General features: G+C 44.9%; 1 protein-coding gene across 1 annotated transcript in view; it reads left to right on the forward strand.

Moving 5' to 3' along the window:
- LOC120936228 (cytochrome P450 2K4-like) overlaps nucleotides 1-12937 on the forward strand; it is a 59187-nt gene extending 46250 nt beyond the window's left edge. The window contains exons 9-10 of the mRNA XM_040348428.1: nucleotides 10102-10243; nucleotides 12571-12937. Coding sequence (XP_040204362.1) covers nucleotides 10102-10243; nucleotides 12571-12749 — 321 coding nt within the window. The 3' untranslated portion in view covers nucleotides 12750-12937. The remainder of the gene's footprint in view (nucleotides 1-10101; nucleotides 10244-12570) is intronic.
- Nucleotides 12938-18836: the final 5899 nt, after the last annotated feature.

Here is an 18836-nt window from a genome sequence, read left to right on the forward strand (position 1 = left end):
TGCATTTTTTACAGCACTGATCGCTAGAAAAATGCCAATGGTTCCAAAAAACTGTTCGATGTGTCCGCCATAATGTCGCAGTACCGATAAAAATCGCTGATCGCCCCAATAACTAGTTAAAACAACAAAAAAAAAAAATTTGTAGACGCTATAACTTTTGCAAAAACCAAACACTAAACGCTATTTGCGATTTTTTGGAACCAAAAAGATGTAGAATACGTATCGGCCTAAACTGAGGGGTTTTTTAGTTTTTTCAATATATATTTTTGGGGATATTTATTATAGCAAAAAGTAAAAATAATTTTTACATATGTGGGCGGGACTTACGCAAGTCCCGCCCACATATATAAACATCGTTCAAACCACACATGTGAGGTATTGACGCGTGCGTTAGAGCGAGAGCAATACTTTTACCACTAGACCTTCTTTGTAACTATAAACTGGTAACCTGGAAAAAAAAGAAAAAGGTCGCCTATGGGGATATTCACGGAATTCATTTTGGCCCCATTGCAGGAGTGTTTCCAATAGTAAAGCGTGACATGTAAGGTATCTATTTACTCAGTGTAACATCATCTTTCACATTATCCCCAAAAATTGGGCTCACTTTTGTGTTTTGTTAATTTTTAACCACTTGAGCCCGGACCATATTTCTGGTCAATGACCGGGCAAGTTTTTGTGATTCGGCACGGCGTCGCTTTAACTGACAATTGCGCAGTCGTGCGACGTGGCTCCCAAACAAAATTGGCAACCTTTTTTTTCACACAAATAGATTTTTAAATGTGCGTGTTTACTTCTGTCTTTAACACCTCCCCTTCAGGCTGGAAAGCATCAGATCAGGGGAAACAAAAAAAAAAAAGCTCTCATTCCATTGCAGCTTGGTTCCTACATGTGTGATGAACTGAGCATGCTCAAACACTTAGAAAAAAATTATCCTTTCTTTTTAAAAGGTGAAAAACACTCATTGGATGCTCATAGAGTGTGGTTTGGATTAATTGCAGGTGTGCCCAATTACAAGCTCACCCAAACTAGAGACTGCAATTTGTTCATGTGATTCCAATTGCTTCATTACTAGCACTGTTATAAAAAGCTTGGATCGATCAGTCCTCAGCTGCCCTCAGAAGGGGCAGGCTGGCAGAAATGCTGTTGCTAAACACAAATGTGGTTTGTTGCATGGGTTTTGTTTTATTTTGCCAATGGTTTTGGTTTATTTTTAAATGATGTTCACTTTGATGTATTTGTCTATGTGGCCTTATTTTATGAAAAATGTGTAAAGCTATGGTTAATTAGAATTTTGAAATGTATTTTTGTTTGTGTTTGTTTGTTTGTCTTTTTTTGCTTTCCTTGTTTTGTTGACCAATAAAAATTACTTTAAAATTGTTAAGTTTGTCTTTTGTTACTTTTTCATGCTACATATGTTGACAGCTGCAGCTGAACTAGGTTTGGGCCTAACAAATTATGTGTGATTTTTGTCTAAGCTTCTTTCCTGGTGTGTAATCATGAAATGTTTGCCATGTTTATTCTCCCTGACTTTAAAGACAAAAACTGGTAAGTATTTTATTTATTCTGCAGTGGTCCTCAGCCCTCAAGTACCCCCGACAGGACATGTTTTGGGGATTTCTCTTATCAAGAATTGCTGTCCAGACTATTTTAAAGCACATGTGCAAGATGAAGGAAAACCTGCAAACATGGCCTGTGGGGGGGGGGGTTTGCTATTGGTGGACAGGCTTGACGTGCTGATTTACAGCACTGTGCTTAAATCTAGCGCAAGGCAATCCTATTCAAATTGTGGGTGTTTGAGGGAAGCCAAGTGAGTGTTAGAACCCCTGCTTTGTGTTTTTTTATTTTTGTGTTGAGCTTTGTGTCCCTTTTCTTAAAATTGGCTTCACTTCCTGTCACACAGCTGAACAGGAAGTGAGGTTAAAACCCTACCAGTGTCATTTCTTGGGGACACCGGTCAATCTAACTAGTGTCCCCATTAAGCAAATTGCACTCCAGCACTGCTGTGTACACCCCAAATCATGGGTCTTCAAACTACGGCCCTCCAGTTGTTCAGGAACTACAATTCCCATCATGCCTAGTCATGTCTGTGAATGTCAGTGCATTACAAGGCCTCATGGGATGTGTAGTTCTACAACAGCTGGAGGGCCGTAGTTTGAGGATCCCTGCCCCAAATGATTATTTAGTTTGGGGTTTAGTAAAGGCAAAGCCACTCTGCAGTACAAGCATAGTTGCTGAAAATCAGAGAGGAAGCACTGATGGTTTTAACATCCAATCCTGTAGAAGCAAAGTTGTTTTGTTTTCTTCCTTGCTTTGCACTTGTAGGAGTGGATTTGCCTTTAGTAAATGGACCCCAAAGTCCAAGATCCCTAATAATTTGGGGTGTACACAGCAAAATGCTAGAGTGCAATTTACATAATGGGAAACTATTTAGATTGATCTCTGTGTCCACAAGAAAATATATTAGTAAGGTTTTACCCTCACTTCCTGTTTGGCTATGTGACAGGAAGTGAATGAATTAGAAAGGGTGAAGACACCTCACAAATGTTGTCACTATCAGGGGTGCAGACATCCCCAAAAAAATGAGCATATAATACTTATTTGCAAATTAATAATTTTTTAGTTAACATTGGGTGGGGTGCTCTAACACACACATTCCTACATATTAGCAACGCTCTATCCTGGCCTATTGGCATGGTTATATTTTCTTAGGGCTCTCAATAAAACTCTATGAAATTTGTGCTTAAACTAGAACCAGGGGCGGACTGACAACTCATGGGGCCCCTGGGCAATAGAAGATTATGGGGCCCCTCTGGCTTACAGATGACCACCACGCCAGGAGGTAGTGCAGAGGCGGGCAGATAAAATCTTGGGATATTCACATTAAAAGCATGTCATTTTCGGACATATCAGGGACAGATCTAAAAAAAACACAGATTTTTACATACTGTCCCTGGTTTTACTGAGCCTGGCAACCCGGATGGGGCCCCCTAGTGGCATGGGGCCCTCGGGCAGTGCCCGAGTGACTCAATGGTCAGTCCGCCCCTGACAAGAACTATAATCAACAAGTTTTATTTTCTTTCATTTTGGATAGAGTGAGGGAGGGTTATAGGCCCTGTCAGTTTATTTTGTATTATCTGTGTCCAATTGGGGAGATTTGCCTTCACTTCCTGCCCCATAGCCAAACAGGACGTGAGAGAAAAACTATGCAAATTAACCACTTCCCGCCCAGCCTATGGCCGATTTACGTCCGGGAAGTGGTTACACAATCCTGACAGGACGTCCTGCAGGATTTCATGCCGCACGCGCCTGTGGGGGCACGCAGCGCGGCGATCGGTGATGCGGGGTGTCAGTCTGACACCCTGCATCTCCGATCTCGGTAAAGAGTCTCTCACGGAGACGGAGACTCTTTACCACGTGATCAGCCGTGTCCAATCACGGCTGATCACGATGTAAACAGGAAGAGCCATCGATGGCTCTTCCTCACTCGCGTCTTACAGACGCGAGTATAGGAGAGCCGATCGGCGGCTCTCCTGACAGGGGGCGTTCGCGCTGATTGTTTATCAGCGCAGCCCCCCCTCGGATCACCACACTGGACCACCAGGGATGCCCACCCTGGACCACCAGGGTGTGCAAAAACAAAAAAAATATAGAACAAAAAAACAAAAAGCATTAAAAAATAAGAAAAAAGATGCCAATCAGTGCCCACAAATGGGCACTGACTGGGAAAATCAGTGCCACCCCACAGTGCCCATCCATGCACAGTGCCCACCTATCAGTGCCCACCTGTGCCACCCATAAGTATCCATCAGTGCCACCCATAAGTGCCGCCCATAAGTATCCATCAGTGCCACCCATAAGTGCCGCCCATCTGTGCCGCCCATGAGTGCCCATCAGTGCCGCCTATGAGTGCCCATCAGTGCCGCATAGCAGCGCCGCCAATCAATGCCACCTCATCTGTGCCGTCAGTACTACCTCATCGATGTCCATCAGTGCCATCTCATCGGTGCCCATCAGTGCCGCCATATCAGTGCCCGTAATTGAAAGAGAAAAACTTATTTACAAAAAAATTAACCTAAAAAAAGAAAAAGGTTTTTTTGTTTCAAAATTTGCAGTCTTTTTTTAGTTGTTGCGCAAAAAAAAAAACGCAGAGGTGATCAAATAACAACAAAAGAAAGCTCTATTTGTGGGGAAAAAAGGACGCCAATTTTGTTTGGGTACAGTGTTGTATGACCGCGCAATTGCCATTCAAAGTGCGACAGTGTTGAAAGCTGAAAATTGGCTTGGGCGGGAAGGTGCGTAAGTGCCTGGTATGGAAGTGGTTAAGGGAATCCAGTGCCCCCCCAGAACTAGTGTGTGGGTCCCCTGAAAATTACTGGGCGGGGTTATACAAAAACAGGGTGTGACCTTGACAGGAAGGGGTGGGTCATTTTTCTATTAGGAGGTGCAGATATGTAGTCAGGCCTAGGGCAGAACCAAACCTTAATATACTACTGCATATTAGGGCTTATTTAGACCGGAACCGATTTACAGCGTGTTTTTATATTGTGGGAGGAAACCCACGCAGGCACAGGGAGAACATGCAAACTCCATGCAGATGCTGTCACGGGCGGGATTCGAACCAACGACTCTTTTGCTGCTAGGTCAAAGTGCTATACACTACACCACTGTGGTGAACGAACATGATTGCAGCTGAAAGCATGAGATCTTTTTTTTTTTTTTTCAATACCATGCTTTCCAGCCTTATTGACCCCGCCTCTCTCCATAAAGAGGACCTGTCACACACTAGTCCTATTACAAGGGATGTTTACATTCCTTGTAATAGGAAGAAAACTGATCCTTTTTTTTTTAATTTTTTATTTCAGTGTAAAACATTATAAAACTAAATAAAAATAAATAAGAAAACCCCCAAAAAAAATTTTAAAGCGCCCCGTCGCGACGAGCTCGCGCACAGAAGCAAACGCATACGCGAGTAGCGCCCGCATATGAAAACAATATTCAAACCACACAAGTGAGGTATCGCCGCGATCGTTAGAGTGAGAGCAATAATTCTAGCCCTAGACCTACTCTGCAACTCAAAAAATGCAACCTGTAGAATTTTTTAAACGTCGCCTATCAAGTTTTTTAAAGGGTAAAAGTTTGACGCCATGCCACGAGCGGGCGCAATTTTTAAGCGTGACATGTTGGGTATCATTTTACTCGGCGTAACATTATCTTTCACAATATAGAAAAAAATTGGGCAAAATGTATTGTTGTCTTATTTTTTAATTAAAAAAAGTGATTTTTATCCAAAAAAAGTGCGCTTGTAAGACCGCTGCGCAAATACGGTGTGACAAAAAGTATTGCAATGACTGCCATTTTATTCCCTAGGATGTCTGTTAAAAAAAAATATATAATGTTTGGGGGTTCTGATTAATTTTCTAGCCAAAAAATTGTGATTTTCACATGAAGGAGAGAAGTGCCAGAATTAACCCGGTGGGCAAGTGGTTAAAGTACTCATGGCTATAAAGAATAGAGTCATTGCTCATTAAAAAAAAAAAAAAAAAAAGGGGGTCCCTCCAAATTAAATTACCAGGCCCTTCAGGTCTGGAATGGATATTAAGGGGAACCCCGCCGTAAAAACCAAAAAAAAAAAAGACGTGCGGTTCCCGGCAAATATCCATTCCAGACCCTTCAGGTCTGGTGTGGATTTTAAGGGGAACTCCACCCCAAATTGAAAAAAAAAATGGCGTGGAGTCCCCCTAAAAATCCACACCAGACCCTTATCCGAGCACGTTGACCTGGCCGGCCGCAGAAAAGAGGGGGGGACAGAGTGCGGCCCCCCCCCTCTCCTGAACCGCACCAGGCCACATGCCCTCAACATGGGGAGGATGTCCCCATGTTGATGGGGACAAGGGTCTCATCCCCACAACCCTTGCCCGGTGGTTGTGGGGGTATGCGGGCGGGAGGTTTATCAGAATCTGGAAGACCCCTTTAACAAAGGGGACCCCCAGATCCTGCCCCCCCCCCCTGTGTGAAATGGTAATGGGGTACATTGTACCTCTACCATTTCACCCCAAAAAAATGTCAAAGTGTTAAAAATGACAGTAGCCGGTTTTTGACAAATCTTTTAATAAAATCTTCTTTTCTTCTTTCCTTCGAGTTTCTTCCGCTGCTTCTTTCTTCTCGTCAACATCTTGCCCGACGTGTTCTTCTATCTTCTCCGTCCGTCCTTCCGCCTTCTGGTCCCGCATCTTGCCCGTTGTCTTCTCCGTCCGCCTCCTCGTCCGCATCTTGGGTCTTCTGCGGTCTTCTTCTCGGTCCGCCGCCTTCTCGTCCCCTGCGTTTGAATTTGATTTGGCCGCCGTTTTCCCGCTCCTGGGACCCGCCCCCCTCTGACGCCACAAGTAAACTCCTTAGAAGGTCATGTGCGTCAGAGGGGGGCGGGGTCGCAGAGCGTCACACAGCGGGGGAATTCAATTTCAATCGCGCCGCCCGGAGAAGAAGTTCCCGCCGTGTACACTCATGTGACCCCGCCCCCCTCTGACGCACATGACCTTCTAAGGAGTTTACTTGTGGCGTCAGGGGGGCGGGGTCACATGAGTGTGACACGGCGGGAACTTCTTCTCCGGGCGGCGCGATTGAAATTGAATTCCCCCGCTGTGTGACGCTCTGCGACCCCGCCCCCCTCTGACGCACATGACCTTCTAAGGAGTTTACTTGTGGCGTCAGAGGGGGGCGGGTCCCAGGAGCGGGAAAACGGCGGCCAAATCAAATTCAAACGCAGGGGACGAGAAGGCGGCGGACCGAGAAGAAGACCGCAGAAGACCCAAGATGCGGACGAGGAGGCGGACGGAGAAGACAACGGGCAAGATGCGGGACCAGAAGGCGGAAGGACGGACGGAGAAGATAGAAGAACACGTCGGGCAAGATGTTGACGAGAAGAAAGAAGCAGCGGAAGAAACTCGAAGGAAAGAAGAAAAGAAGATTTTATTAAAAGATTTGTCAAAAACCGGCTACTGTCATTTTTAACACTTTGACATTTTTTTGGGGTGAAATGGTAGAGGTACAATGTACCCCATTACCATTTCACACAGGGGGGGGTCAGGATCTGGGGGTCCCCTTTGTTAAAGGGGTCTTCCAGATTCTGATAAACCTCCCGCCCGCATACCCCCACAACCACCGGGCAAGGGTTGTGGGGATGAGACCCTTGTCCCCATCAACATGGGGACATCCTCCCCATGTTGAGGGCATGTGGCCTGGTGCGGTTCAGGAGAGAGGGGGGGCCGCACTCTGTCCCCCCCTCTTTTCTGCGGCCGGCCAGGTCAACGTGCTCGGATAAGGGTCTGGTGTGGATTTTTAGGGGGACTCCACGCCATTTTTTTTTCAATTTGGGGTGGAGTTCCCCTTAAAATCCACACCAGACCTGAAGGGTCTGGAATGGATATTTGCCGGGAACCGCACGTCTTTTTTTTTTTTGGTTTTTACGGCGGGGTTCCCCTTAATATCCATTCCAGACCTGAAGGGCCTGGTAATTTAATTTGGGGGAACCCCTACACATTTTTTTGTTTGTTTTATGAATGAATCCCTTTAGAATTGTCAGAGCCGACAATTCATTATAGCCGCGTGTGAATTTTTAAATGACTTTTTTCTTTCTGAATGTCACTTTGTGCAGGGGGAGTTCTAAGTGCGGGAAAAATGCGCTATTTCACATGCTGACATTACACCCCCCCTAGGTACGAAATTTAAAGGAATATTTCACTTTTATTGTTTCACTTTAAGAATTATTAATTTCACTGCTCCCGAAAAAACGGCCGTTTTAAAAAATAAAAAAAGCATTGATACATGTTCCCTGGGGCAGGACTGAGGTCCCCAAACACTTTTTAGGACAAAACTTGCAGATTAGCCTTTAAAATGAACACTTTTGATTTCTCCCATAGACTTCTATAGGGAGTTCGGCGCGGCTTTACATATTAGTTTCAATGCGCCGGCTGCTACGCTGGTTCATGCGCCGAATTAAGCCTCCACCCGGAGTACTAATTAATGCATGAACCAGCGCAGCGCACATAGCTTAGTAAATCAGGCCCATAGTCTCTGACTATTTTCCCCCCTTGCTCAGCTATGCAATCTCAAATGCTTTGATTCCATTTGATTGTATTTTTCTACCTAATCTTTTTCACCTTATGTATACTGATGTATACCTTTTCTATTAATGCTCTGTATGTTGTTAAAGTGTTAAATAAAAAACTTTACTGTTTAAAAAAAACATAAAAATTACCTAGCAAAGTTGACTTTTTGTGCAGAATCTTGTACATTTCATATAAAAGTTAATTTCTGACAGAGATACTGGTCCTCAGAAATTATTTTGGTGAAAAGTAAAATCCCCAAACTGCAGATGCAGCCATCTATTCTGGTACCTGAAGATGGTATTTTCAGATATGACATAATCAATCAAAATGGTCTGAGGAGCGTGTTGAGGGAGGTTGAAGGGTTTTATTATATGTCAGCAGACAGTCACTAAAGCCCTGTACACCTGATCCGTCCATCCGATGAGAACGGTCTGATGGACCGTTTTCATCGGTTAACCGATGAAGCTGACTGATGGTCAGTTGTGCCTACACACCATTGGTTAAAAAAACGATCGTGTCAGAACGTGGTGACGTAAAACACAACAACGTGCTGAAAAAAACAAAGTTCAATGCTTCCAAGCATGCGTCGACTTGATGCCTACTAACGATCGGTTTTTAACTATCTGTTAGGAATCCATCGGTTAAATTTAAAACAAGTTGGCTTTTTTTTAACCGATGGATAAATAACCAATGGCGCCCACACACGATCGGTTTGGACCGATGAAAACGATCCATCAGACCGTTCTCATCGGTTAGACCGTTCTCATCGGTTTAACCAATCGTGTGTATGTGGCCTTAGGCTGCATTCACACCTGAGCGTATTGTCGCCTGAAGCACGACGACCAAAAACGCTAGAGGGGAAAAAATACATTATTTCCTATGGAGATGGTTCACATCTCCACTCCAATACGCCTGACGCCGAACGCCTGAAGCTCAAACAAGTTCCGGACCCTTTTTTGTCACGCATCGGGCGGTCTGGTTGTTTCTTGAGCATTTCCATTTCCCATAGAAAGTAATGGAAACGCACGATTCAAGCGACTAGCGCGACAACGAGCGTTTGCTACGGGCGTTTCGACGCTTTAATCAATAGAACATTTCACCCAGGCAGAAGATTAAAAAAATCTACCAACATAGCAACAAGTGATGAAAAGATGATAATTTTTCCTATTGGCTAAAATAAAAAACGTCGAAGTACGAAAACGTCGGACGACGCTGTATGCAAACGCGCAAATAAGCATGAATACGCGCGACAAAGCGCCAAAAAAAAAACGCCGGAAAAAACGAACGACCGACGCTCAGGTGTGAATGCAGCCTAAATGTCAGGTATTCACAAGACAGCAAACATGATATGGATGTGCATTGTCCTTAGGAAATGCATTGTGACCAATTCGGCTGCACATTATTACATAGGCATGCTTGGTATCAAACTGATTCTTCTTCTGTTATGTAGCCATGTTTTAAAATTTTATTTTCATTGCATTACAAATTACAAAATATGTTCAGAGTTTAGTGCTGGATATGTATGAAAGTGTGGTTTTAGACCATGTCAGTCCAAACTCACCAATTTGTATTTCGAGTAGACTATTTTACAACTATTTACAAACAGGTTGTATTCAACTTTCTGGTTTTCCAGGTCCATTTAGGAACTGTTTAAAACAGCTATCTGTGACCTTGGGCTAAGCAGAAATTATGGTGCTATGCTTATGTCAGAGGTATGCTTAGGTTGGCCTGTGTTCTGGTGTGGGGGTGTTTTGTCTGGTATGTGGCTTTCAAAATTTGTCAATTTCTGCAGCACGACATCATGTTAAAATCTAAATGTTCTGTCACAGACTTGTGCATTTTGGAGAAAGCAATGTCTGGATAAAAAGATTGAAGGACTGAGTTGGTAATCTGTGATTTCAGAATGCATTACATTTTTAGTTTTGGCCCGAACAGATCCAAATCAAAAACACTGTTCCTTACGTCTCCAAATGTTTTGCTCATCTATTCTTTGCAGGGGACTCAAGTGATTCCACTGCTGTATTCTGTCCTAAGAGACAAGAAGCATTTTAAGAAGCCAGAAGAGTTTTACCCTCAGAATTTTCTGGACCCGGAGGGAAACCTTGTTAACAATGAAGCCTTTATACCATTTTCTGCAGGTGAGTAAACCAAAGAAGGGAAACTCTAGATCATGGGTCCTCAAACTACGGCCCTCCAGTTGTTCAGGAACTACAATTCCCATCATGCCTAGTCATGTCTGTGAATGTCAGTGTGTTACAATGCCTCATGGGATATGTAGTTCTACAACAGCTGGAGGGCCGTAGTTTGAGGATCCCTGCTCTAGATGGCTATAAATGTATCAAGGATTCCTCTGTGGCTGTGACCAAAACACGGCCAGCAGAAATCATCAATGCAAAATTACAAATGGTGCCACAGCTAGTCATTTTGTACAGCCCAGTTTTCTCAGATAAAAAGATAAGCCAAAATGTAATAGGTCAGTGTAACCAAAAGTTATCTATTGCCATCTCATATATCACATCTACATACAACTAAAAACAAAGAAATAGATATGAAGCAGTGCTGTGAAATAAAATGATACACCAATCACTTTAAATATACTCTATATACAGTATACACATTAATTGTGAAAAGTCTATAAATCACACTGAAAAAGTGTTAATTTAAGATACAAAATCCAATAGCGCCCATGACAAGTGCAGATGATATTTCACACCAAGCTTAAATTGACCTGTGTGTTTAATACTTTCTGTGAATCAGCTCCTTAAGTTCACCACGTGAAATGTGCTCAACCTCTTCCCAAGATCCACTCCTACTCACCAGATCACATTGCCTCTCATATTATTAAATGATCGGCAAATACATCTCACAAGATGTCACTTCCACTTGTAGTAATGGGCTTTCCAGGATCCATTCCCCTCGAAGGGGTCCACACCAAAAAGAAAGAAGACTCGGATAGTGTAATACCATCACGCAATCAAATTTTGTTAATACACATTTAAAAACATATTCACAAACAAGTAAAATATAACGTCCATCAATCACCCACAACATAACTGTTACTTTGTTACGCCAGGCTCTCTTTCCCGCCATGGTCCATGAACTCAGCGTTTCACATAGTCCCCCGACTTTGAGAGCTCTGGTACGTCACTTCCGGGATGGGGTCTGATGTCACTTACAGTTGCTGTGTGGTCTGACCATTTAGGGTTTCTTGGTCTGTGGCTCGGTACCTTTGGGACATTATATAATTAGCCATGCCATAGGGCCTTGAATATTCCATTAATGAGATCCCCCTGACATAATTCCCCTATGCCCTCTTTTTTTTGCTGATCTTGATTGTGTCGGGTATTCATTTTAACTGTACCTTACTCTGACATTGTCCAACATGACATAAAAGAGATTGGGGTAGATTCAGATAGATCAGCGGATCTTTAGATCCGCGTAATCTATTTTATTTACGATCCGCCAGCGCAAGTTTTTGAGGCAAGTGCTGTATTCAGAAAGCACTTGCCTCTAAAGTTGCGCCGGCAGATTGTAAATCCCCCGGGGGAATTCAAATTCCGCGGCTAGGGGAAGTTTACTATTTAAATCAGGCGCGTCTCCGCGCCGATCGTACTGTGCATGCGCCGCCGGCTAAATTTCCCAGCGTGCATTGCTCCAAATGATGTCGCTAGGACGTCATTGGTTTCGACGTGTACGTAAATTACGTCCATCCGTTTTCGCGACCGACTTACGCAAACGACGTAAAAAATTCAAAACTCGGCGCGGGAAAGACGGCCATACTTAACATAGGATACGCCGCATATAGCAGGGGTAACTATCCGCCGGAAAAAGCCGAACGCAAACAACGTAAAAAAAAGCGACGGGCGGGCGTTCATTTCTGAATCGGCGGAAATCCTCATTTGCATATTCTTTGCGTGTAAAAAACATAACGCTACCTAGCGGCCAGCGGGAGAATGCAGCCTAAGATCCGACGGTGTAAGTCACTTACACCTGTCGGATCTTAGGGAGATCTATGCGGAACCTGATTCTATGAATCAGCCGCATAGATCCGACCGTCGGAACTCAGAGATACGACGGCGTATCAGGAGATACGCCATCGTATCTCTATCTGAATCCGGCCCATTGTTCTACCAGTTATATCTACTACATATTAATTTGTATAAGGTTTTGGAAACTGTGGAACCACAAAGATGTATGGTGACAGAAAAAGCCCCTTAAATATCGACTGGGGAGCTCAAACCCCATTGGGCTCTAACAAAGTGACACACAAACCCCCACAATGCACCTACATCACAAATGGTAAAAAGATAGCTTATGCAGGGTTGCAAAACAAACTACATGGGTCGCAATGGGACCTAGCGGGACACAGAGATGGGCCACTATCTGTCCAACAGCTGTAAAAGCCAATATTATTTTTTAGTCATTATTTTTATAATAGATTTATAATTTATATCTCTTTTTCAAGGTAAGAGAAGTTGTGCTGGAGAGACACTGGCTAAAATGGAACTGTTCCTCTTCTTTACAACACTGCTGCAAAACTTCACCTTTCAGGCTCCACCTGGAGCAAAACTGGACCTCACAGGCGCTGTTGGCTTCACAACTCCTCCACTGAAGCATGAGATCTGTGCAATTCCTCGTAGTTAAAATGAAATAGCAGTAAAAACAGTATATGAATAATATTTGTGGACTGAGTTTAATCTTTCTGAAAGAGAATCTGTTTATGATTTGTAGAAATGTAGTTGAATATGGAGACAAAAGGTCCTTCCAGATTGGTGATAAATGCATCTTTATACGTAAAATGAAAGATGAAATAAATGAACTATGAAAGCAAATGATTACATAATATGAAGGCTGATAAGTATTGGTAAAGAAACTGGATCCATAACAGTAAATCATTGATGGCCACCTGTTTACATGTCAATTATGACCTTCCGGGGGGGTGTCTGCAGACTTGCAAAGATACTAATAGGACTTCTGTAAAAGAGGAGTCCAGGCAGGTAAACAATAAACAGCACAATAGTTGTGAGGTTTGCACCAGCTTTGTTGGCATCCCAGGTTATTAGTGTGGTGTCCTCATATTCACTTGAGTTTCCTCCATGTGTTAAAATCTTCTACCATAACAAGGCTAAAGAAAAACAAAACAGGTATCACAAGGAACCAGGGTATACTACCAATATAACCAGGGGAGGGCTGGCAGCCTTAGGCCTGGGGGGCAAGTCCAGTCAAGTGGCCCATAGAACGTGGAAAAGTAATGATCACAAGAGTCCGCACAGAGGCCCCCCTTACATCAGAGTCCACACAGAGGCCCCCCTTACATCAGAGTCCGCACAGAGGCCCCCCTTACATCAGAGTCCACACAGAGGCCCCCCTTACATCAGAGTCCGCACAGAGGCCCCCCTTACATCAGAGTCCGCACAGAGGCCCCCCTTACATCAGAGTCCGCACAGAGGCCCCCCTTACATCAGAGTCCGCACAGAGGCCCCCCTTACATCAGAGTCCGCACAGAGGCCCCCCTTACATCAAAGTCCGCACAGAGGCCCCCCTTACATCAGTGTCCGCACAGAGAACCCCCCTTACATCAGAATCCGCACAGAGGCCCCCCTTACATCAGAGTCTGCACAGAGGCCCCCCTTACATCAAAATCTGCACAGAGGCCCCCCTTACATCAGAGTCCGCACAGAGGCCCCCCTTACATCAAAATCCGCACAGAGGCCCCCCTTACATCAGAGTCCGCACAGAGGACCCCCTTACATCATAGTCCGCGCAGAGGCTTCCCTTACATCAGAGTCCGCACAGAGGCCCCCCTTACATCAGAGTCCACATAGAGGCCCCCCTTACATCAGAGTTCGCACAGAGCCTCCCTTTACAGAGTCCGCACAGATCCTCCCCTTACAGAGTCCGCACAGATCCTCCCCTTTCATCAGAGTCTGCACAGACCCCATATATATCAGAGTCCGCACAGACCCCATATACATCAAATCTGATGTAAGGGGTGTTCTGGGAAACTTGATTTAAATTTGCATGCTGTGGACTATTGTGTAAAGAGGTTCTCTGCTCACCAAAGCCTGCCCCCCCTCCCCTTTAACAAAGTCCACAGAGCACCCCTTTTTATACACTGGGAGGCAAGAGAGACTAGAGAGGGTGAGCTTACCAGGATGGATGATGATGCACAGGCAGGCTGTCTGATGCTTTTTTGGGTTCAAACTTCCTGTCCAGTGCCCACACATGCCCGGGAAGTGTGGGCAGGGAAGACTCAGAAGGAGGAGGATCAGATGAGCTCTGTTTCTCCTTGTGTCTGTGCAGAGAGAGAAGGGGATGTCAGCGCTGGTGTGCGCTGAGGCTGAGCTATGTGTGAGACTCTGCAGCCATCTACCTTGTAGCCGACACAGGCACGGCTGCACAGTGGGAGGTGAGCAGCGGCCGTGACCTGTGTTAACAGAGCTCCAGCAGGCATATTCGTGCTCTGCAAAAACAGCATTTGGTAGTGGCGGCCGGTGGCTGTGCATAGTGTCACCAGCCCGGGGGGAGATTTCCACCCTGCCCCCCCTGCCAGCCCTCCCCTGAATACAACTGTGCAACCTGCAGAGCTTGTGACAGTTCTTTGCATAGGGTGTTGTAGGGTATAACAAATCTTCTAGCACTTCTACCATGCTCCTCCAATCCCTCAGTGCAACTATGAACTTGCTTAAACCAACTTCTTCCACCCCACTTTACCTTTGCATGCAATATTTGAAAGCTCATTTCCCTAATAAGCAGCCCTTATTACAGGTATGCACACCCACCTCCTACATGGCAACATCTACAGTAGACCTGAATACAGGTCACAGGGCATTAGAGACAGGTGAATTTATGAAAGCTTTAGGCAATTGGGGTTTTAGCGCAACCTCCAAAAATTCAGAACTTCTAGACCTGAAGTATTTTTCAAGTCAATGGAAATTCAGGCCTGTCTCCAAAATGTGTGTATCACAGAACATGAAATGATTTGAAGTCATGCAGAATAGCATGGTAAGCTCTTGGCAGCCCTGGTTATTGAGACTGATTGAGTCAAAATAAGAGTATGGCCCTGTACACACGAGAGGATCTATCCGCTGGAATTTATCCGCGGATCGGTTTCAGTGGATAGATCCGCTGGTGTGTACGACCCAGCGGATATTTATCCGCGGATATTTTTCGGGCCGATGGATTTCCAGCGGATAAAAATTTCTTAGCATGCTAAGAAATCTATCCGCTGGAATCCAGTCCAGCGGATTGATCCGGTGGTCTGTACAGACTCACCGGATCAATCCGTCCGATTCCCTCCCTCGCATGCGTCGTAATGATTCGACGCATGCGTGGAAGTCCTTATATTTCAGCGTCGCGCACGTCGCCGCGTCATCATCGCGGCAACGGCGTGACACGTCACCGTGGAGGGAATTCCGCGCGGATTTTGATCTGATGGTTAGTACAACCATCAGATCAAAATCCGCCAGAGGATTTATCCGCGGAAACGGTCCGGAGGACCGTTTACGCGGATAAATCCTCTCGTGTGTACGGGGCCTTAGAATCACTTCAATTAAACATTTTACCAAAGCAAACTAAGATGGAAGGGACCTGGTGGCATTGACAGTGAAGCTAAGGGGACTCGGGGAAGAGTAGAGCAGTGTTGCCAACCGTCAGTATTTTTACTGGCAGCTAGTAAAAAACAGGCAATTTTCTCCTGCCAGTAAAAGTAAAAAGTTGCCAGTAAAAAATATGGCTGTGATGTGACGCTCAGCTTGGTCCGGAGCTGGCTGAGACCATCCGAGTGCCTGCGGCTCTGGTGGAAGCGGTTCCTGAGCATGTCGTGTGATGTCATAGTGCAATGGAGTCAAGCGTAGTGGCCAGAGCCTCGTGTGCGGGTCTGCGGTATGGGAGCAAGGCAGGCTGGGACCGGGACCATCAGTGTTGTTTAGAATGGAGTGGACTGGAGGGACCACTTAGCTTGGAGAGAGACACCGGGACGTGATGTGTCAGTGAGGTCTCACTGCTGTTAGTGTCACTAGGAGAGTCAATTAGGAGAGTCAATTTTATGTGTGTGTGCTGCCCATTCTAATTTCTTGCCTCCATTCACCTGTCCCTGAGCTACTTACTTACTATATCGAAAATAAAATAAGAACTATGGGCCAGATTCAGAGAAGATATACGACGGCGTATCTCCTGAGATACGATTGTCGTATCTATGCGACCGATTCATAGAATCAGTTACGCATAGATAACCCTAAGGCCCCATACACACGAGAGGATTTATCCGCGAATACGGTCCAGCGGACCGTTTCCGCGGATAAATCCTCTCGAGGATTTGTGCGGATTTCCATGCGATGGAGTGTACTCACCATCGCATTGAAATCCGCGCCGAAATCCTCTGGCGATGACGTGTCGCGCCGTCGCCGCGATAATGACGCGGCGACGTGCGCGACGCTGTCATATAAGGAATTCCACGCATGCGTCGAATCATTACGACGCATGCGGGGGATCCCTTCGGACGGATGGATCCGGTGAGTCTATACAGACCAGCGGATCCATCCGTTGGGATGGATTCCAGTGGATAGATTTGTTTAGCATGTCAGCAAATATTTATCTGCTGGAATCCATCCCAGGGGATAAATATCCGCGGAAACAGATCCGCTGGAGTGTACACACCATAGGATCTATCCGCTGAAACCCATTCGCTGGGATTTTTCAGCGGATGGATTCTATCGTGTGTATGGGGCTTAAGATCCGACAGGTGTAACTTGTGTTACACCGTCAGATCTTAGGCTGCAATTCTAGGCCGGCCGCTAGGTGGCGAGGCCATTGCGGTCGGCGTAGAATATGCAAATGACTAGTTGCAGCGATTCACGAACGTCCGCGATGCCCGTCGATCTAAATTTACGTTGTTTTCGTAGCGATACGCGTCGTAAAGTTAAGGCTGCCTCCTAGGTGGTCTAAGCAATGTTAAGTATGGCCGTCGTTCCCGCGTCGAAATATAAAATTTCACGTCGTTTGCGTATGTCGTCCGTGAATGGCGCTGGACGCCATTTACGTTAACGTCAAACCAATGACGTCCTTGCGACGTCATTTAGCGCAATGCACGTCGGGTAATTTGACGGACGGAGCATGCGCAGTACGCTCGGCGCAGGAACGCGCCTAATTTAAATGGTGCCCGCCCCATTTGAATTAGTTTACAGGTAAGTGCTTTGTGAATCAGGCACTTACGCTGTAAACCTGCGGCGGTGTAACGTAAATGAGATACGTTACGCCGCCGCTGCGCAACGTAATTCTTTCTGAATCTGGCCCTATGTTTTTTGCCTTAATATCTACCTTAAATCATATTGCTAATTGCATATTGTATTTGTTTGTAGCCTAAATACTTTAATTTGCACTTAAAATTGTAATTTTGTAACTTTTGGAAATGCCAGTAAAAACTTGGCTGTGCCAGTAAATTTTGGGTGTTATGTCAGTAAATTTCAATCTGGTAGGTTGGCAACACTCGAGTAGAGGCACATGAGGCAGAAACAGCCTTTGGGGCAGCCTTTGGTCCTTTTCTTTGAGAAGGTGTTTGAAAATCTGAGCCACCAAAACAACACTAAAGATTTACATTTGTTTTATCCGAATCTGTAAAATTCCATCAAAATTTCACATAATCTAAAATTCAGCATTAAATTAACACTAATTCATGTAATAAAGCTGCTTATACAATAAAGGCCTTCTTCATATACTGATCGTAAAAACATCTTTTGTCCATATGCAACTGCTCCTATTTCATTTACACAGTCCTTTTATTAGAAAATGATTTAGGAAAATATATTATTGACTTTACATATTATGTTCTTAGGTTATTGTATACTAATAACTAGATCACCTTTAAAGTATCAGTTTCCTGAAAAGTGATATTTTAGTTTTAAATGGAGCATGGTGAGTCAGCCTTGGTACTTATACAGTATGGACAACTGCATACCTCCCAACATTTTAAAATGGGAACGAGGGACACCTACTAGCAAACGTATGTAGTCATAGGACACGCCCCCGCCACACCCCCTTAAAGGAGAATTAAGCAAAAAAAAAAAAGGTTAATAAAATCCACAAGGGCTTTTTTTTTACCACTACTATTCCTTTATACTGGCTTTTTACATTTACAAATGCAGAAATTTAGAAATTAGATGAAAGGTTTAGCACTGGGAAACACTTTTTGAAAGAAAAAAGACCAAAATGAGGGACAAATGAGGAGGAAAGAGGGACAGAAGGACATTGCTCCAAATCAGGGACAGTTGGGAGCTATGTATACTGTGGCAGGGTGGCCCGGCTGCGCAAAATCAGGTACCTGTAGGTAATTTTGTGTACGCGGTTCAGGGGGCACGCGAAGGGCCAGAGTGCCACTACCATTGTGATTTGACACAGTGGGAGCCAATCAGCAGGTCCGGTGGCCGCGATGGCCACCGCGCCCCCCGCCGATCATTCTGTGGAGAGACGGAGCAGCGGTGTGTCTATGTAAAAAAGGTAAACCGCTGATCTGTCAGGGAGGAAAGGACAGATCTTATGTTTCAGCTAAGCTGAAACACGATCTCTCTTTTCCTCCAGTGCATCTACTCCCCCCACAGTTAGAAAGCACCTCACAGGCACACATTTAACACCTCAATCGCCCCTGGTGTTAACCCCTTCCCTGCCGGTGTCATTTATATCATTTTTTAGCACTGGTCACAGTATTGGTGTCACTGGTCCTCAAAAAGTGTCACT

This window comes from Rana temporaria, chromosome 4 (assembly GCF_905171775.1).
Source record: "Rana temporaria chromosome 4, aRanTem1.1, whole genome shotgun sequence".
Classification (NCBI taxonomy): domain Eukaryota; kingdom Metazoa; phylum Chordata; class Amphibia; order Anura; family Ranidae; genus Rana; species Rana temporaria.